General features: G+C 43.2%; 2 protein-coding genes across 3 annotated transcripts in view; one reads left to right on the top strand and one right to left on the bottom strand.

Moving 5' to 3' along the window:
* nf1a (neurofibromin 1a) overlaps positions 1–21145 on the bottom strand; it is a 194261-nt gene that overhangs the window by 57041 nt on the left and 116075 nt on the right. Inside the window, 5 exon segments of the mRNA XM_038693756.1 lie at positions 14176–14316; positions 14394–14587; positions 15553–15755; positions 16224–16564; positions 17118–17550. Of these exon segments, the coding sequence (XP_038549684.1) occupies positions 14176–14316; positions 14394–14587; positions 15553–15755; positions 16224–16564; positions 17118–17550 (1312 nt within the window).
* Positions 9593–21106, top strand: LOC119883195. Of its 2 annotated transcripts, none has more exons than XM_038693761.1 (3): positions 9593–9967; positions 17745–17900; positions 18130–21106. In XM_038693761.1, exon 3 carries the CDS (start codon positions 18136–18138, stop codon positions 18769–18771), a length of 636 nt encoding a protein of 211 aa, XP_038549689.1. In that variant the 5' UTR covers positions 9593–9967; positions 17745–17900; positions 18130–18135; the 3' UTR covers positions 18772–21106. The 2 variants fall into 2 exon arrangements, with proteins under 2 accessions (XP_038549689.1, XP_038549690.1); XM_038693762.1 differs by having other exon boundaries at positions 9593–9971.

The following is a 21145-nucleotide window of genomic DNA, read 5'->3' as shown; positions in this document are numbered from 1 at the left end:
CGCTCACAAAATGATGACAGCTGACGCGAAAATTAAACACTTTCGGTCAATAGCTGAGCCTTCTTTGATATCAATGAACTCTATGCAGGCGGCTATCATGACAAACCCCATACAGTATCATTATAATACATCTAGGTAGACGTAAATATGGCCACACTGATCCAGCCAAATTCTTCTTAAGTCTCCCATCAGATAGATCACATCTCACTGAGCAGCAAGATTGAGGAGTCACTGCTTTTTCTGTGTGAATGTAAATCCAGTATTCTCTCAGTATTTGGTCTCAACCAGCTCCTGTAGCTGTTAAATTCTCTACTGTGCTCACCAGCTGGTCTCTAAATGAGTCTGTCTGCTGTGTGCTGCTGAGCAACTTGTGTACAGTTTAGTTTATGTCTGGAAACAAGACTGATGAGAGCAGAGTTTGTTGTCCTAAAAGCAAATGCAGTCTACCATCCCTCCAGGACCTCTACACCTCCAGGTGTGGCTGACCCCTCCCACCCAGGTCACAAACTGTTTCAGACACTCCCCTCTTTCCGTCTGCAGCTGGCCTCACCAGCAAATCTCAGGACCCCCACTGACTCTCATCCCCCCTCCTTACAGTACAGTTTACTCATACTTAGGAGTGTCCACGACTAAGAATTTACATAGTTGACTCAGAATTGTCAGGTTTTGTCTATAGTCGAGTGGTTATCGAAACTTTCACTGTACATTTCCAGTTAAACTGAGGCTCACTGTTGACCCTTTTCTCTCTGCTTTGCTCGCCAGCATTCACCAGTTTTGGGCCGAGTTTTGCATGTCTGCTGACCAGTGCATGCAAGTCACGGTTCCTCCCGGGTCTATTCTAAGTACTGTTTAAAAATGATATAATATATTCTTTGTGTGGTTAATCAAAAGGTAATAAATGCTTCATGGGGAAAGTATAACTCAACACAACACCAGCGTAGTCGCTCTTGGTGCTCTGTCTCTCTTACCCTTCTACTACACACACACAAACACACACTAGCCCGCCCACTCTCTTATCTCTTTAATATCTTATTGTCTATTTCATATTTATGATTACTTGACCTGCTCTTTATTTTTCTTATATTCTCAGAACTCAACGTTAAACTTTTTTGCCACTGGCCTTTGAAACTTACTGGCCCGAAGACAATTTTTACTGTCCCTCCTTCCAAAAGTGTTCAATCGTTTTATTAAATACATCCTGGATATAAAAAAAACTAAAAAATGTGATCACAGTTAAAATTATAAAAAATAAAAAGGTTAACAAAACAATTTACTTTTAAAACAAAACATACTAACAGACTCAAACATGACGTGCTCTCCTGCCGACAGCCATTTCTGAAAAATGTACACAGAGCAGCGGACACACAAGTCGCCTCTATCCTGATGAACAGGTTGCCATGGTAGTGACCTGTCAATCAGCCACAATTGGGCCAGTGAGTTGCTAGTTCAACTGTCCTGACGTTACGTTTTACTGGCCACAGGCCATCGGGCCACCATCATTGTCGAGCCCTGATTCTTTTACCTACAATGTTCATTGTTCACACTGCTTGGCTAGAAAGTGGATTCTGATTCTAAAAAGAATTCAAGCTGTAAGCAGCGTTTTGCGGGCCCTCGCATGTGCAGTCCTTTGGGTGTGCCACAGCCGTACCACACATACTACTGCTCTACCTACACGGCTCTGATACATCATGTGCTTCGGACGCTGCGTGAAGGACTTACACGTCACTTCCTGTGTCCTCTATGTGGCGCTGCACAGCACCCGTATAGCCTTAGCACCTTTGTTCTACTTGGTAGGAGTTTGCCCTCTAAGGCTATCACTACTGGGTTCACCCCAATGCGTGCATGTGCAGCACTGAAAAAAGTTTTGTCTATGCCCATTCATGGTGTGGGCCTCTATCAAGTGGTGCCTTCATCCCGATCTGGTCACTCAGATCTAGCGCAGGTTCAGCGCAAAAGAGGTAGATCTGTTTGCCAACCGAGAAAATGCTCAGTGTGCCCCCTGGTTCTCACTAAACTCGTGGGACACTCCCCCAATGGGGGTAGATGCCTTCACCCACGGCTGTGGAAACTCCCCAGGTGGGGGGATGCCCTCTCCTAGGGGGGGCACAATCAGGACAATCAGCTGAGAGGCAGTGCTTGCAGGGTTTAGGTCTCTCACAGGAGGTGGTGTGCACTGTCCAGGGGTTAACCGCTTCCACTTGGACCTCTTACTTCGCCAGATGGTCGGGTTTCCAACACTAGAGTCAGGACCAGGGGTTGGACCTGGTGGCTTGTCTGCTGCCTGAGGTGCTTTCGTTTCTCCAGCTGCTGATGAACAGAGGGCTGGCGTTCAGTACAGTTAAGACCTATGCTGCCGCCATTTCAGAATCAGAAATACTTTATTGATCCGGGGGGAAATGTTTTTGTCACAGTTGCACACATTGACATAAAGACATAAAGCAATACAAATAATAATAGAAGCTGACAGGTAAATAAAAATATAAATATAAAAAGAAGAAATATAAAGAAGAAATATAAAAGGAGTATGATATGTACAATATTATTAACATTAACATTATTGACAGAATTGTGGTGAACAGTAGTAGTGAATAAATAGATAATAAATAGAAGCACAGAAATTTCAGCAAAGAATATTGCACACTGAATATTGCACAGAATGTAAAGTATTGCACGACAATGTCCAGTTTAATAACTAACTAAGGGCCTGTGGGTCAGACACTTTGAGGGAGGAGTTAAAGAGTTTTGATGGCAACAGGCATGAATGACTTCCTGTGGCGCTCTGTGGTGCATTTTGGGAGAATGAGTCTTGCACTGAAAGTGCTCCTGTGTTTGAGCAACACGTCATGGAGTGGGTGGGAGACATTGTCCAAGATGACATGTAGCTTAGACAGCATCCTCCTCTCTGACATCACCAACAGAGAGTCCAGCTCCAACCCCACAACGTCACTGGCCTTGGATCAGTTTGTTGAGTCTGTTAGCGTCCGCTAACCTCAGCCTGCTGCCCCAGTATGCAACAGCAAACAGGATCGCACTGGCCACCACAGACTCATAAAACATCCTCAGCATCGTCGAAGGACTTCGGCCTCCTCAGTAAATAGAGACGGCTTTGGCCCTTCCTGTAGAGGGCTTGAGTGTTCTTGGCCCAGTCCAGTTTATTGTCCATGTGCACTCCCAAGTATTTGTAATCCTCCACAATGTCCACACTGACCCCCTGGATGGAAGCCCTCTACTGTATCCAACCCCAGCAGAGTCATCAGAAAACTTCTGTAGATGGCAGGACTCTGTGTGGTAGTTGAAGTCTGTGGTGTAGATGGTGAAGAGGAAGGGAGAGAGGACCGTCCCCTGTGGGGCCCCCGGTGTTGCTGACCACCCTGTCTGACACACAGTGTTGCGGGCGCACATAGTGTGGTCTGCGAGTCATGCAGTTAACAATCCAGGACACGAGGGGGGCATCCACCTGCATCGCTGTCAGCTTCTCACCCAGCAGGGCCGGCCGGATGGTGTTGAGGGCACTGGAGAAGTCAAAAAACATGACCCTCACAGTGCTCGCCAGCTTATCCAGGTGGGTGTAGGTGCGGTTGAGCAGGAAGATGATGGCTTCTTTGGCTTCTTTGGCATAGGCACGAGGCAAGATGTCTTTCACAGCACAGAGAACCTTTGGAGACTCAGGCTCAGGTTGAAGACATGAAGGACTCCACATAGCTGGGGGGCACAGGCTTTGAGCACCCCGGGGCGGACACCATAGGAGCCATAGCATCAAATCTGTTAAAGAACAGATTAGGTTGGTTGGCCCTGTCCAAGCTGTCTTCAACTCCTCTGCTGCCAGTCGGTCTGAAGCCAGTGATGTTCCTCATGCCGCTCGACACCTCCCTCATGTTGTTCTGCTGGAGTTTACGCTCCAGCTTCCTCCTTTGCTTCTCCTTAGCCTCCCTGATCTTCACCTTCAGGTCCCCCTGAACAGTCTTTACCTCCTCCCTATTACCGTCACTGAAATCCCACAGTTTGTTATTTGAGTAACAATGAACAGTCTTCGTTGGGACAGTGCAGTCCACAAAGAAGTTTATGTAGTCTGTGATGCACTCAGGTCTGACCTTCCTGGTGGGGAGGGGGGATGAGCTGTATGCATCCTTAACGTTAGCATACAGCAACAGTGCCGTGACCGCACGAAAGGAGCAAGTTCACGGCTAACAACCAGACCAAAACTCTCTCAACGTGCATGATTAGAGAGAGTGTATCTTCAGTTACTTATACACAAGAGAGAAATTTATACTGTCATGATGGTTTTGATGACAGGACGGTGTTCGCTCACCCTCTGGTGAAGCACAGGCCTGAGTCACGGCATGCTGCTTTGCAGTCGGATTTGGCACTGGTTTAATGCGCCTTGGCCAAAGCCCCTATTGAGCCTTTGGAGGACCTGAAGTTCCTTTTGGCCAAGGTTGCCTTGCTCTTGACGCTGACATCAGCCAAGAGGGTCAGCGACCTGGCTGCCCTCTCTGTGGCCCCTTTGTGGTTCAGGATCCAGGGTGTACCCTAAACCTGCCTTTATGCCTAAAAGCATCACCAGCTCTTTTAGGTCAAGTGGTTACCCTAACAGGCTTCTTCCTACCTCCTCATAGGTCTGAGGAAGAAGCTGTGTCCCACCTCCTCTGACCTGTGAGCGTACTATCCTGTTACGGCCGCCCTATCGCCGCTCGCAGCGCTTGTTAGTGCACTACAGGGAGCAGTCCAAGTGGCTCCCCCTGTCAGCGCAGTGTCTGACTGGCTGGCTGTGCGAGGCCATTTCACAGGCCAATGTGTAAGCCAGTGAGTTTCCCCGGATGGTATCAGGGCGCACTCCACGAGAAATATCGCTTCCTCTGTGGCGCTGCATGGTGGACAATATCTGCACGGCGGCCTCCTGGTCCTGAGTGCGCGCTCCCCGCACCAACCGGATGGTGCGGGGAGAGGCCGCTGCTCGCGCCTGCACTGCGCGCAGCCGGAACCGTTACTGTGCATAACCTTTGTCTGCGCTTGCACAGCTGTGGAGCCCCCATCCTGTCCCCGGCCTGTCTCACATGGGTTGCTTTGCCTTCCCCATGTCGCGCCATGAGTGAATGCGCATACACCATCACGGATGCTGTGGGGCTGTGAGGGACTGGATGGCTTATTATGTTGGCTCTTGGTAGGTGTGTCTGTGCTTTGTGGTACCTTATGGGCCCAGTGAGGTGTTGACTCATCCTCCTTCGCCTCTAACCCAATTGCGATAGCCATAGGGGGCGAGGCCGATATTCTATGAGTATAGTTGTAGCCCTCTAAGATTTGGGCCTCACTGTAACTGTGGTTCTCAGTGAAAAACTTAATGGATCACTTGGTGCGAGCAAATTCTGAGTACAAGACTAAGTCCACTCAAGAGACACAGACACGCTCTTCCAAAGGGCAACTACCACTGCGACAGTTGCGCACAGTGCAATAATACTATAAAATTACAAATTTTTCCCACCCCCACACAGGCAAAACATTTCACATTAACATTGTCATCACTTCTACTTCACTATGGTTTGTGGCATTGAACAGGTCACTCTACCACTCAGGGGCGGTGACCACGATAAGTTACTTAAACAGCATGAGGCTTACTGGATTTATCCTCAGCAAACATGCGCTCCAAATGGACTTAATGATGAATTTCTGCTTAACATCCCCCTGGGATGACAGACCAGGTGGGGATAGACCAGGTAGGGAATCCCCTGGTAGGGAATCCCCTGGGATGACGGAGGACCTTCAACAGGAAATAAAACTGTCCCACAACACCTAACACATAAAACTGTCACCCGCTGACCCTAACAACATTTTTGCCCACCAAACACATCCTCCATGAGAAACACAGGCCTGTTTGACCACTGTGAATACAGTACCAAGGTGTTTTTTATGCCGGGTTTCGCTCTTGGCATCCTGTGGCTGAGTCAGCTAATAGGACTGCTAGCCGCATGGCTAACCGAGCTAACTAGCTACAGATACAGACAGACAATCTAGGCTACTAGCAGCTTTTAGTGGTTTAGCAAAAGGTAAAGCTATCCACCAAGATCTTATGTCCATCAAGAAGCTCTGTAAATCTCGGTACTGGATTCCCTGTTAGTCTTTGAGGCTGTGTTCGGTCCTATTCATGCTGTGTTTAGTCGGAGGCTGCTGAGTGCAGTTTCAATGCCCGCTTGCCCGGCTCTGGTTCCCAATCAGGCGCTGCACCCCGCCATCATTCCCTGCTGGAGCCCCGGGCCTGAAAACCATTGTAAACAACTTTATACACTCTTTGGTAAACACTAACACTCCCCCTGTGCTCTGGGCTCCCACTACGAACGGAGTAAGCAAAACTGACAAGTAGTTGCACTGCTATCTGAGCTAATTAGATAATGGTAAGTCAGCAGCAGTTAGCTGTTAGCTTTACTTGTTGCTGAAGTTATCTATCAGTAAATTCTGTAAATCACAGAGTTGAGGCAGAGCAGCCAGGGGACAGAGAGAACACCAGAAAATATTTTCTCCATATTTTTAATATGTTCTTCATCAAATATGATCCAGTTTCAGCAAAATCATGACACACTCTAAAATATCTTCAAGAATGTGTTTTTTTTATCATTGACGGGGCAGATACTGCCATATTGGTGACATAAAGTGCAAGTGCAAATGTTATAAAAACATTTAAACATCGATTTTGATTTCATGGGAATGGGAGATTTTATTAATATTGTATGTTTCTCTAAAAATACATTGAGCAGTTATTTTTGATGCCTTGATGTGTTTGTTGCACCTAATTGATAATGCGTAGAATTTTAGGCAACATTTTTGGTGATAACATTTTTCTCTTTTCCTATTTTTCTCTAAATTTCATTGTTATTTAACACTTTAATTAAGTATGATATTATTGTCTTTTGAATCTATTGTGGGGTCACATGTGTTTATTATATTTTCCTCTATCTACTGTTGTGTTTATTATGCTATATCCTCTATTTATCTGTTAATCTGTAAGGTACCAGCAAGATTTGAGAACATATCTGTCCATAAATGCATTTTATTGTATTTTTTGGTGTACATTTTACAGAAATCTACATCTAGTATAGAACCCCCTGGAAAGATATATTATTGCTACCATAGAGAAAGTCATTGGCGTTGCCCAGTGCTTGAAGTGGGCCAGAACGCCCTGGAACGCAGTACCGGCACCTCGACATTTTACTCTTTGCCGTACCGGGACATTTTCTTGCCTACCGGGACTTCTCCCAAGCTGCCGGTACTCTCCTCTGCCCTCTCCATGGCCCAATCCCAATGTACCACCTAAGCCCTGAACCTCCACAGACTTTACTGACATTATTTGGAAAGTGAATGAGTGTAAGAGGTGGCAAGGGCTCAAAATGCTGTAAACAGGAATGGGACAGCACTTTGCCACATTATCACGTTACCTTGACGACGCTGAAACATGTTGCACACTTTTTATTTTATGTTTTTGCCTGATTTTTAGGTATTGCGGGCTCTTGTCCTACAGAGTGGAGGAGAGGTAAATGTCAGTCTACATTTCTCAATAATAAATACACTGTTGTTGGTCAAAACAGCACCATTAGGCAAAAACTAAAATAAATAGTTGAATAAACTAAGTGTGTAATAAGGGGATTGCATTCCTCTGACTTCATGTGTTCTATGCACCATCATAAATCTATGTTAAGAAAAACAATTTTCAAAAAAAATGCGGACTCAAAATGCCCACGAGAGAGCCCGTAAAGTCGGACACATGCTACCTGCGTGAGCTTACTGTGAGCTGAGATCAATGACTGAGACTAGGCAAAAGTTCGGTTCCAACTTTGTGCAGCCTGAGATTTGATATGTGATATGGTGACGTTTTGCAGCGCCGGTGTTCTGACGATCTATGCAGCCTTGTCAAAAAAATGCAACCTACGCAAATCGATAGCAGAGTCTATTGAGTCGCTCTGCCCTTTCTAAAAATGCTACCTTATGTGTTCCCCTTTTCAGTCTCATAAAGTTATAACTCTCACAGTATTATGACATTGTCTGTTTTTTGATTATATTAAATGTAAATTCTCCGTATTTGTTTAGCGCCTTTCTAGTCTTTTCGACCACTCAAAGCGCTTTTACACTACATCTGCATTCACCATTCACACATATTCACACACTGAGCCCAAGTGCTCAAACAGAAACTAACATTCACACACATTCATACACTGGCGGAACAGCCACCAGGGGCAATCCGGGGTTCAGTATCTTGCCCGAGGACACTTCGACATGCAGCAACCACTGACCTTCCAATTAACGGGCAACCCGCTCTACCTCCCGAAGCACAGACCGTGTATAGGTCATGCATGTAGATTTTGTTAAAATATTATGACTTTAGTATCATTAGTTTGCGATTTTATTCTTGTAATATTATGACTTTTGTCTCAAAATAAAGTTATTCAGCAAATGTCAGAGAACACAGATAAGTTGGAGGGATTTTGTGAATGAATGTGCAGAAAGTTTTGAACATGAGCAGAAAACCTGCAGAATAACATGCAAGATTTCTGGGCTGGGACATGCCCCAAATGTTTCAAGAGCCTAGCAATGCCCCTGGAGAGAGTCATATGTAAGCTTAAGCTAGATCTTTAGTACTGGAAATGTCAATAAATGTTTGTAATGGTTGCCTTATTTTATGAGGAAGTGGGTGATTGGTGTGGACAAACAAGTTACCTCCTACAAAAGATGGATTCTCAGTATATAACACCATTTGCCTGATGAAGGTCTAAAAAAAGAAAATTAGGGAGTTTTCTTTTTCACCCACCTGTCCCCCTCCGACTCACCTATCTCTCGTTATAGATGTGCAAAATAATTAACTGTTCTGGAACACACTGTGAAAATTTTATTCAAATCGCATAATGAGTGTCACACAGCGCTTCCTTCCTCATGCCAATAGTCATTTACAATGGTAGCGCCACCTGCATGAGGAAGGAAGCGCTGTGTGACACTCGTTATGCGATTTGAATAAAATTTGTACATGTGTTCGGGGAGAGAACGTTATCAAGCATGTAAAGTTTAGTGCAGATGTGAGCATGTACACTCTCTCTCTCCGTTTGTACAACTTTTAATCGTCACTAGGTTTAGACTGCACAGCGAAAAATTGCAGTACATTAGACTAATTCCCTAGTAGGAGATTGATAATGGAGAAAGTGTGTAAAACCAATAGGGACCTCACACGATTTTCATGCTCAGGCCTTAATGACATTCCATAACCATGACTGAAATTCAACCTTCAAAAGTCTGAGTAGAGTAATCTTTAGTTTATCTTCAGCTTAATATCAGAGACAAGCATCATTTAAGCTATAAATCATTTCTCAAACTCCAAAGTTTACTCATTTAAAATATCATCATGCAAAATTTTTATTTAAGAACATGCCATAGACTTACTGACAAATAAGGCTCCAATGAAGCAATCCGTGGTGAAGCCCCACGGTAAACACAGAGTTGATCATATGACAATGTGGTTATAGTTATAAGCGGCTAGCACGTATTCAACTCTTGGGTGACAAAGGGTTCAAGAGCAGTGGACAAGGCTTCATTGTGCTCAGAAGGCTGTCCTGCAATGACATCAGAGAGTAACTCTGTGGATAACACCAGCACAAAGACTTGTGTATACGTCACAGCCAGGTACATCTGACAATTTGATATTCTTACATTTGATGCAATACTTTAGTAAAAGTACACTTAATCATGGAGGGCAGCTGCACTTAGACAATGACTGGCTTTTCTTAGTCAACAATCTTCACAATGGCCACCATTCAGGGCAGTGCCGTCAGGGCTGGCTTTTCTATTGTGTCTCTTGTGTATGTTGTTTGTTATCCGAGCAGCAGGCTGAATTTGGATCCAGAGCACAAAGATGATGGATAGTGAGTGGATGAGTTTGTCTCTTTGGACACCAAGTCAGGAGTGATTTACAACTCTGGATTGATTTCTTCCATTAGTAAGTAAGCCAATATTATATTTAAAATCTGATCACTCACATCACAAACTAAACCATTAACAAATGTTGAATGAATTCATACATCTTGTCACCTTGCTATAATATTATATATAACAATAAAATCATGTCCATGCTGTCATGCACCCGTTTTCTGTTAATGTTATGAAATACAACAGTAGGAAAATATTATTCAAACAGAACATTTAAAGTTACAACTATGGTAAGTATGCTGCCTATAGAATACTTAATACCGTGTCAAACTATAGTTGCAGCTGAGAATTGCGGTAGTTGTATGCAGGCCTGCAAACTGCATACAGTTTGATGAAAAAGTTAAGGATATATGAAAGTAATCCTCTGAATTTTTACAATCTGAACTTGTACTTAAATGGAGCATTCTGGGGCACTTTCAGATTAAAACAGAGGCAGAAGATAGACTGTCTCCAGCTCAAGCTGCTGTGGGTACCTTGCATATGCCAAAAGATGTCAGTGGCAAAGCAGAGAGTAATTCAGTCCCACTGCACCCAAGTCCATTTCTGTATTGTGGCCAAAACTAGGGTATTATGTGGTTGTTGTCTAGTCTTTTTCTTTCTCTACCAGTTCTCTCTGCTGCTGCATTTTCTCATCAGAAAAAACCTAGTCCTAGTCTTTTGATGAATGATGCTACCAGTGGAATTTCTTCTTTACCATTTAGAAAAGTACATACAAATACTCTATTAAGATTTACAAATACTTGAGTTGAAATAATGACAATATTGTGATAAGAATAGTGCTGCTGACTGTACAACTCCACCGTACTTCCTGGTCAAGAATAAAGCGTGATTTATACTCCTGCGACGGGTCTACACTGTAGCCTATGGCTTCAGCTACGCACGTAGCCAGGCATTTATACTTGTGCGTTGGTGTCTCTGTCTGCAAATACACTGCCAAACGTTAGTTGGCAGCAGCGCTACAGCGTCCACTGTGTTGACTTTTGCCGGCCAAGCAGGCATCACAGAGTATGGTCTAGACCTGCTCTTTTATGAAAAGCGCTGTCAGATAACTGTTGTTGTGATTTGGCGCTATATAAATAAAATTGAATTGAATTGAATTAACTTCCAGTTTAGCCCTCCGCTAACGACAATGGGGATAAAATTGTATACATACAGCTGTTATAGACTTTTCAAATGTTATCGACTACTAGTTACTACAAAGCACGGGGCATTTCCTGTCGGCTCTGAGGCACTGCGAGGCTGCCCAGCCAACCAATCACAGTTCTTGCGGTCCGACGTGTAGTTACATTTTTGAGGAGGTGCACGTCAGGCTATGGCATAGACTACTGCGTAGGGTGTGGGGCTATGTCGACGCAGAAGAATAAATCACACTTAATTCTGGGAAGAGGTCGTCTTGACCAACTTATTTTCTGAAACAAGAACTGAACAGTTTCTTAGAATAAGCTAAGTATAAATCAAATCGCCAACCTTCTGATTAGTGGATGACCTGCTCAACCTGCTGAGCCACAGCCACCCTGGATGGACAGACAGACAAACGCTATATTGCCAAAGGTTTTGGGTCACCTGCCTTTACATGAAGGTTACTGACATCCCATTCTTAATCCGTAGGGTTTAATATGGAGTTGGCCAACCCTCTGCAGCTATAACAGCTTCACCTCTTCTGGGAAGGCTGTCCACGAGGTTTAGGAGTGTGTTTATGGGAATTTTTGACCATTCTTCTAGAAGTGCATTTGTCAGGCACAGATGTTGGACAAGAAGGCCTGGCTCACAGTCTCCGCTCTAATTCATCCCAAAGGTGTTCTGTCGGGTTGGGGTCAGGATTCCGTGCAGACCAGTCAAGTTCTCCACACCAAACTCGCTCTTCCATGTCTTAATGGAAATTGCTTTGTGCACTGGTGCGCAGTATTGTTGGAACAGGAAGGGGCCATCCCCAAACTGTTTCCACAATGTTGGGAGCATGAAATTGTCCAAAATGTCTTGGTATGCTGAAGCATTAACAGTTCCTTTCACTGGAACTAAGGGGCCAAGCCCTGAAAAACAACCCCACACTATAATCTCCCCTCCACCAAACTTTACACTTGGCACAATGCAGTCAGGCAAGTACCGTTCTCCTGGCAACCGCCAAACCCAGACTCATCTATCGGATTGCCAGACAGAGAAGCGCGATTCGTCGAACACGTCTCTACTGCTCTAGTGTCCAGTGGCGGCGTGCTTCACACCGCTGCATCCGACACTTTGCATTGCACTTGGTGATGTAAGGCTTGGATGCAGCTGCTCGGCCATGGAAACTCATTCCATGAAGCTCTCTACGCACTGTTTTTGAGCTAATCTGAAGGCCACACGACATTTTTGAGGTCTGTAGCTGTTGACTCTGCAGAAAGTTGGCGACTTCTGCACACTGTGTGCCTCAGGTAGTAACCTATCACGACACCACGCTTGAATTCACTGAGCTCCTGAGAGCGACCCATTCTTTCACAAATGTTTGTGAAAGCAGTCTGCAGCCTAGGTGCTTGATTTTATACACCTGTGGCCATGGAAATGATTGGAACACCTGAATTCAATGATTTGGACGGGTGTCCTAAAACTTTATAGTGTAAGTATTTGATGTCCAGTAGCAGTAGAGACCCACTTTGAATTTCCTTGTTGGCACTATTCAAATAAACTTACTTTGCCTTGCCCGGCGAGCAAATGTTATTTAATAAAAATCGACCAACGGAGCAAGCACCTGCAGACCAACAGACGGCCAGGTAGGTTCCACCAAATCCTCAAAGTAAGAAACCCTGCTAAACGCTCCTAAGTTGCTGCTTCCAACTTAAAAAAGCTGCTCTAGTCTGCTGCAAAACCTGCGTCCTTAACAATTCCAAACTTTAGAACTAAGTCATCAAATGATAGACGGTACACATGCATTGCCATCACAACCAAGTGGCCATGCGGGACCAATGATGCCTGAGAGCTCCACAAAAAAAACAAAAACAAAACAGCCAACATTCTCTGTGGGACTGAATGTAGCAGAGCCTGCCTGACAGTGCTCCTCCTCCCTCCTCTGCTGACCTTACTTCGTCTGTGATATCAAGGTTGATGCTACAAATTACTAAAGTAACTTAGAGTTAGGTCAGCAGAACGATTCACTATAGGCCTAATCATGATAGAGAGTAAGAAAATATTTCACTTTGGGATTGGCAATTGAATAATAATCATTGCAATATAATTTTCTTCAATAACAATATAACAAATGTTTAATAAATGCTGGATTTAATTATAATTAGGATATTTAAGGAAAAGAACTGAAAAAAGATTAATACTTAATTATACGTATGCATACATGCTAAAAAAAGTAGTAGTATAATTGTTTTGAATATTCTGCCTCGGATTTGTTAAGTGTTCATTAAGTGTCATGTTCTGACTGTAACAAATAGTTCAAAACCACAATTAATCGTCTGGTCTCAAAAATCAGCCTTTATTACTTTATTTATGATGAACATGTTTGGCCATATCGCCCAGCCCTAATTTCACTTGTGATTCCTGAGAAGCTCTCAGTGGCTGACTGGTTTAACTGAAATTCTTCTTCTTTAGATGAGCCTTAGAGGAGAGAACAACATGATGACATAGTTTCTGTATGTGAAATAGTATGCGGCCACTGTACACAGAGTCAAGCAACCTTCAGATCGAGATTGAAGTAATTACATTTTTAATTACTATATAATTCATTTGGTAAGCAACTATTCTGAATTGTGTGGGATGGTGTCCCATGATTAAGAAATCCAACTAAATTCTGTGATTTGATATAGTGACTATTTGTGATAGCCAGAAATGAGTGCGAATCTGCTACTTCCTCTTACAAAGCTCATTCACTACGATTATTTTAATGCCTGTAAACAACATCTCGCCACAAGGGAGCTGACCAATCATTTCCATGCAGTGGTAAAACCATGCAGAGGGTTTCAAAACTGGCTGAATTAATGATATGTTGAGTATTTGCTCACAAACACACTGCTGTGCTTATAGGGAGAAAATGTAGCACAGAGGTGAAGTCTCCTCCGATAAAGCAAAGGTCACTAATACCATGAAATTAAATGATCTGTGAGGCAATAAGATGACTTTGTCGTCTTCAATATTCAAAAAAAAAAAATCTGTCATTGATAAGATACATGCTAAGTATAAGTTCCTCCGCATCTCCTCTTATTTTAGCATGTATTAGCTCAGAGTAGACAGTCTCACCTTGCTGGACACCAGTTTGACATTCCCTGAGGCCAGAGCCACTGCAGTATCGGCCATAACCTCTGCTTTGATGGAGCCCAGGCCTCCCGTGGCACTGGTCTTAATAAAGCTGTCCAACACCACATCCAACAGGTCTGTTATCTGAAGACGCAGCAAGAAAGTAAGTTCAAACCCAGAACACATTTTTACTTTTCAAGCTGTTGGTGTGATAGACTCACCTGACCCAGACTGCCCCAGATCTTGGCCTGGATAGAGGGATACATCTGCTTTTCATTGATCGTCATGGTGATGAGTTTGTCCAAAATGGCAGTGACACGCTGGCGCTTGGCATCATCATTGTGCTTACAGAAGCGAACTAGGTTGAGCAGCCACGGGGTCATGTACTCCAGGCAGAGATGCTTTAGCTCAATACCTGAAGTAGAAAAACACAGCACCTGGTTTACTTTCTAATTTAAAGGTCATTGTTGGGTCAATGGCGAGATTTTCTTATCTTTGTCTTACAGTAGTTCATACTACTGAACGTTATATTGTTCCACATGAAGATCAGTTTTACTCAGAATGAGTTGTGTAATGCTTTCTGGAGGATCTTTGTCATGTTTGAGGAAATAAACCTGATGATTCATGACAGGAAGTCAGTGTTAGAAAGATGCAGGGCGGTTCTAACTAAATGACTCTGGTCGCACTATGGCAAATGTAGGATCCTGTTTAACACACGATAAACTTTTAAAAGAGAGCAGGATGAGCTGAACAACATACAAGTGTAATGAGAGAATGCAGTTGATCATAATCAACTAAAAACCATGTCTGGACCATGACAGTCAACCAGAAACACTAGCAACACATTAAAACAATTCTCCTCTCTTCTTACAACTAGCCCAGCTTGGGGCTGAACAATGCAACCTTCTGACACAGTGGCAGCACGACACCTACATCACATAATTTAAAAGGCAATATTTGGAAAAAAAGGGATTTATAATTGCCTTTTTATAACGTCAAGTGCTTCCAAATACGTGTTTGTCCTTATTTGCTGTTTTTAGTCTCCTTAGTTGGCGTTAGACATTAAGGATGACAATATCAGAAGTTGGGTCCAAACTGGTTTGGTTCAGCTGTATATAAGGAGCAGCATGGCCTCTAGAAGCTGCTAGTAGGACTTATAGATTCTTAGTGCTGGTCTCACATGAGAGACCAGTGTAGTTTGCACTCCAGATGAGCCGATAACCATTTAGGTCATTAATATGTGATCTACTAGTAAAATCCCCTGATGTGCTCAACAACATGTCTTGCATAAACCCAGAATAATATTTCAGTAATGAGTATGAGTTATAAAGTGACATGGCTACATGTATATATGTGAGAGCATGTCTGCCAGCAGCTTACTGGACTTGCTGAAGCCTGAGATGCACTCCTCCAGAAACTCAAGCGTCAGATGAGGCTCGTTGGCAGCCAGAGTCTTGCTGATGGACACTATGAAAAGGGTGTTGTTAGCTGGGATGCAAAGGCCAGATGTCTCCAGTAGCTGGCCCTCTATCTTTAGGTTGAAGGTGCAGGTCAAAGCACACAATAGATTGTAAGCCGCTGACCTGGATGTAGGATGGACAACAAGTCAGAGCTGTTAAGCCACGGCAGGAGCAGTGCAAAAACAGCGTTAAGTTTTACTGTTCCTCAACTGTCTTTGTTACCTAGGAAATCTTAGCAGAGAAAACACCTTCTCCAGGTGGTATAATTTAACTCAGCCTCTGTGTCTACCCTGCTAAGAGATTTGAAATGTTGAAATCTACAAATCTGGATACAAAGGCAAAACACCAAACAGATGATCTTTCTCTGGAAAGAGAGCACTAAAATAACAATATTGATTTTACTTCTTAGTTTGGATTGTCACATCCACAGCAGATTACATATAACTTGTTTGGCAAAAAGAAAAATCCTTTGTGTCTCAATTAAATGGATCAGACCCTCTTTTCAATTCAACCCTCACTAAGCCGGTAAGTTGCTTTATTTTCAAGGTCAAAGAATCTTGTAAGAATAACTAAATGCCCTGCGGGACTGACCTGAGGCTGGGGTCAGAACTGCCCAGATTCAGCAGAGCAATGTTGAGCAGAGTGCCAGGAACATCTTTTGGTCGGATCTTGGTGTGCTGAGGGATGGAGTCAGGCTGTGACAGCTCCCAGCGTGTCCGGATATGGATGATGGACTGGACAATGGCATCACACTCCTGGTGCATGAATGTGAGCGGTGTGCCCTGGTTGGCCATGGTAAGGGTGAACTGGCTCTCATCCACCAGGCAAATCTCTTCAATCTCTGAGGCGTAGTACACATCATTGAGAAAGACGGGCTGGCCAAGGACACGTGTCCGCTCAGCTGAGGTCACCTGAACTGCAGTCGAGCCTACCTGATCAGCATAAAAACATACATTGTTTTAGGAAGGGCAGCCCCCTAAATAGTCATCTAAACCCTGGTCGATGAGAAGAGTCTTAATTGACCAAGTTTTTATTAGTCAGTTGTCGCTATTGCAACACGGACCTTACCTTATGACTAGAGGCGACTCTCCCCTGCTCTGTGTATTGAGCTTATTCGGATGTTTTTAACTAGTCAAACTAGCAACCCGGTTGAAATCACAATCCGAAACTAAATGGAAAAAATGTTTAATCTCCTTGCTAGTCTGTCTGACACATTCAGAACGACCACTTGTCGTTAACAGGCGGCTCGCTTCGGGCCCCTTGATATGAGTATATTTTAAAGACTCTCTGTAATGTAGCACAGCACTGTTACTGATTACATTGTTTCTCATCCCTGGAACTCAATTTAGCCCTGGAATGGGTTGAACTAACGACTACTTGTCGAATCGGAAAATCTACAGATAGGGCAGCACTCCTCTAATGATACAGCTAACCTAAGTAATTAGCATTTTTTTTTATAACAAACTGCTATGGCTGCATCCTCACCTTTATTGAGACCTTGGTGTCTTTGTGGGCCAGCTTGAGGGCATTATGGAACACTTTAAGGTCTTCCTCCAGGGTCAGTGTGGCTGCAGGCAGCTTCTGTTGGTCGGGTTCAATGTGCTCGGCCAGCTTGGCAGGAGAGTCAATGAACTGGAGCCGTTTGCTGCCCTTCAATCCCGTCAACAGCCGCTCATGGTACTTAGTGTACTCCCTCACCCAGGTGTTGCAGTTGTAGACATAGACAGCTGCTACGTTCTCATAGGCAAACCCAGGAAAGACCACAAACCACTTTGACAGGAAGTCGGTCTTAAAGCGATTGCTGGGTCCTACATGTGTTAAGTCTACTACTATCTCGTAGGGCTTAGCATAGTAGGGTTTGAGGGTGAGGAGGACATGGTAGATGAGCAGGTCACCATTGATCTGGCCTGTTTTGAACCTAAAGAAAGGAGATAAAAAAAAAAAAGACAAGGTCAAATTCAAATGCAGGCCATCTTTAGTAAAATAATGTGTTTGGGGTCAGTGTTGCTCACATAAGCCTACCTAAAATTGTTCATAGCAAAACATGTGACACGAATGAAAGCCATTTTGGTTTCTGATAAACGACATTTCTTTTTGTCTCTTTTTTGTAAGAGCTCGTCAGCATCTGTGGTATCAAACCAGAGGCCTTAAATAACCAGACCAGAAAAAAGAAAGGGGCTCAGGAAGTGAGTTCAGATCATCTCAAGAGTCTGACTGCAGCAGCTGTCTCCATCTCTCCACCAAGATCTCCAAATAAGAGTACTTCAAGTAAGTATTGCCTATACAAGATCATGTCGTTAAGTGAAGTTAGTAGTAGTAAACTTAATTGAAAAAATTTACTTTCTGGTCTGACTTTTTGCAAAGGCAAATGGCACTGAAAAGTACTTCCTTGATCAGGTCTAAAAGTGACGCAGTTTAGTGACAGTCTGTAAGTGATGCAGAAAATCTACATTTCTGAACTGGATTAACTCTTTCTAAAACATTTTCTTAATTTCAGAGCACCATGGAAGGCACAGGAACTTCTCTCTGGCTGTTTCTTCTTCTCAGCCAGCAGCTGTTCTGTCCTACTGACCTTTCAACCACGCAGCCATATTCGTCCAAAACAGAAGCTCAAGGTAGCAGCTCAGCCCCTGTCCTCACTACCATTAACCACACAATCTATCCTGATACAGACACCAATAGCACTCGTGCCGACTGCTTGATCGACACTGAGATGGGTCTGATTGCTATAGGCTCAGCAGGGGGGCTGATTGTCTGCCTGCTGGTTGCCACCATGGTATTGGCATGCCAAGTTTGCCACATTCACCGCCGGGTTAATGCCCCCCGAACCTCCCGGTCCAACATGGACTTGGTGAGCAGTGCGGGCTACTGGGGCAGTGACCGGCCGGAGGTCCAGGGACTGGTTGGGCCGTGTGATGCCAGTGTCATGCTTGAGGAGGTGAGAGCAGACAAGATGGAGGAAGAGAGGCCGGCTGAAATACGAGAGGCAAGAGAGGAGGCTGGGGCAGGACTTGAGGAAGCGGCCACGGCAATGGCTTTTGATCTTGAAGAGAAGGCCTGTCAGATGAAGAGCTCCAGCTCCAGGGACTACTGTCTGGAGGTTCCCAAGGATCTAGAGGACATGCCCCTTGTTGTGTGAGATGGTAACCACACCTTGGCAAACTCCAGGCCTAGATACTTCACTTAAGACAAACAGCAACCAGACAGTTCAGCTGATGTGTTGTGGTTCAACTCACAGGTTTCATTTATTGTTTTTTTCCAGAATATCTGACCTCACAGAATTGAACTAAAACCTAAGTAAAATGAATGGGCTGCCTGGGCATCGTCTGAGATGTTCAATTCTAGTGCGGATACAATACCTGAGTTTCCATAACCATACCAAAAAGGATAGTTTTCAAAACTTTAATTTAAGAAATATAAATACATTTTTTAAACATAGTCGTCTGAGAAATTTGGCTTCTTGTCTTGAGTGCCAAACATTATGTATCTAGTAATATATAGCCTAAATTTGGCAAAATGCCTTTAATAAGGAACTATCTGATTAAAGCATAAGTAAACAAGTTTACAAATCTGACAATGCATTCAATGTCAGTTTTGGTTCTGAACAGTTTTGGATAGACATTATTGTGGTTCAATACCCAGTCCTAGTAATGCATTTAACTTTTGATGTATGATGCTACCAGTGGAATTTCTTCTACACCATTAAGCAAAGTACATACAAATACTCTGTTTACAATTACAAATATGTGAGTTGAAAAAATGACAATATTGTGATAAGAATAGTGCTACTGCCTGTACAACTCCACCTTACAGTTCCTGGCCAAGTCTTTGGTCAAGAGCAATACTGGAAAGAGGTTTTCTTTGCCAACTTACGGTATGAAAAAAGAAATGAATAGTTTGTTAGAATTAGCTAAGTAATGGGAATGGTAATGGACAGTACTTGTCCAGCGCCTCTAGTCTTCCGACCACTCAAATGCTTTACAATACATGTCACATTCACACACATTCATATACTGATGGCAGATGCTAAGGAGCCAACTGCTCATCAGAAAGAAAATAATCATTCTCACACTGAGGGGACAGCCTTCAGGAGCATTTTTGAATTCAGTATCTTGTGAACTGGAGGAGCCGGGGATCAAGCCACCGGTCTTCTGATTAGTGGATGACCTGCTCTACCTCCTAAACCACAGCCACCCCCAGACACATCTCTGTTAAACATCTTACATGCAACATTTTTTATTTTTTTTACACACTTGCTTAACAAATTCAACAATTTAATTCAACAATTGATTTGGCTGATTTTTCTTGTTTTACAACACAACACAGTGGACACAATAATAAAAGCAACAGACAAAAAGGTAGACCAACAACATGTAAATCAGATCTCTGATCTCTTATATCTTACACCAGGGATCTCATGTGCTGTCAAAGCCATGTTGAAATGATGGTCAGAAATTTGGGTATAATGTCTGCTAACAGTCCTTGTATTAATACATCTCTATTGAACTTTGCTTTAGCTGCCTATGATCTCTTACCTGTACTGCAGACTTTCTAATACTGATAATGATTAAATCATTTTTTTAATAAATTGTTTTTTTGCATTGTGTCCACGTCTTGTCTTTCAAATCAGTATTTATATTTCAAGTCACTATCCCTACATTTCTATTGGCTTCTTTAGGGACTTTAGAGTTACAAAAAAAGCATTGAAGCATAATTGTAAGTAATTAATAGCCAGATGATATATACAGAATTCTAGGTGTGGTAAGCAGTTGCAAAGAAATACAGTTGAGAAGGCTAAACGGGTGCTTCTCTGGCCATCTTTATTGTCATTGCATGCGTTCATACAATGAAATTCTGTTGGAGTAATTTCATCTCTAATTATTGTTGTTATTGACTGTGGTTGTGGCTGAATTAGATTGAGGTCAGCAGGGACAATGCACATTATAATACATAAATAAATTTATAATGCCAGAATTAACCAAAAGGCTATTTTAAACCCGCTGTGCCTGGACAGGTGGTAATATGTCACCCTAAAAAGACAAAAGGATTACTCTATAAATAATACACACATTAAAGCAAAACCATAAACACAAGAACAGTGGGTCAACATCAACAGCAGCACACACAGACACACAAGCCGAACTGTCAGACCTTATTACAAACAAGGTACAATAGCCACAACACTCACTGTCAACTTTATCACTGTCTCACTACGAGCAGCTTATTTTCATGTGATCTCACTGTACTTTCTCCCAGGCAAGTTCAGTACAGAGTTGGGCTGATCAATTTTGGAAAATAATCTAATGCGATTTTTTTTAATTTTTTTTACCAATATTGCGATTTAATATGCCATTATATTTTAAGCTCTTTACCTACTATATTATTCAAAACGGACAAGCAGTAAATCAGTGTGTAGTCTGACCAACACAATGTTAGATAGATTAAACAAACACTTTCTTGTGAGTCAGGCCTGTGTTATGATGAAATTAGGTGATGCATGAATTATTATTATG

This window comes from Micropterus salmoides, unplaced genomic scaffold (assembly GCF_014851395.1).
Source record: "Micropterus salmoides isolate LMB-PRFRI ecotype aquatic unplaced genomic scaffold, ASM1485139v1 Ms_hic_scaffold_3, whole genome shotgun sequence".
In the NCBI taxonomy this organism is placed as follows: Eukaryota; Metazoa; Chordata; class Actinopteri; order Centrarchiformes; family Centrarchidae; genus Micropterus; species Micropterus salmoides.
The sequence above is the reverse complement of the archived record's forward strand: the minus strand, read 5'-3'. Positions and strand labels throughout refer to the sequence as shown.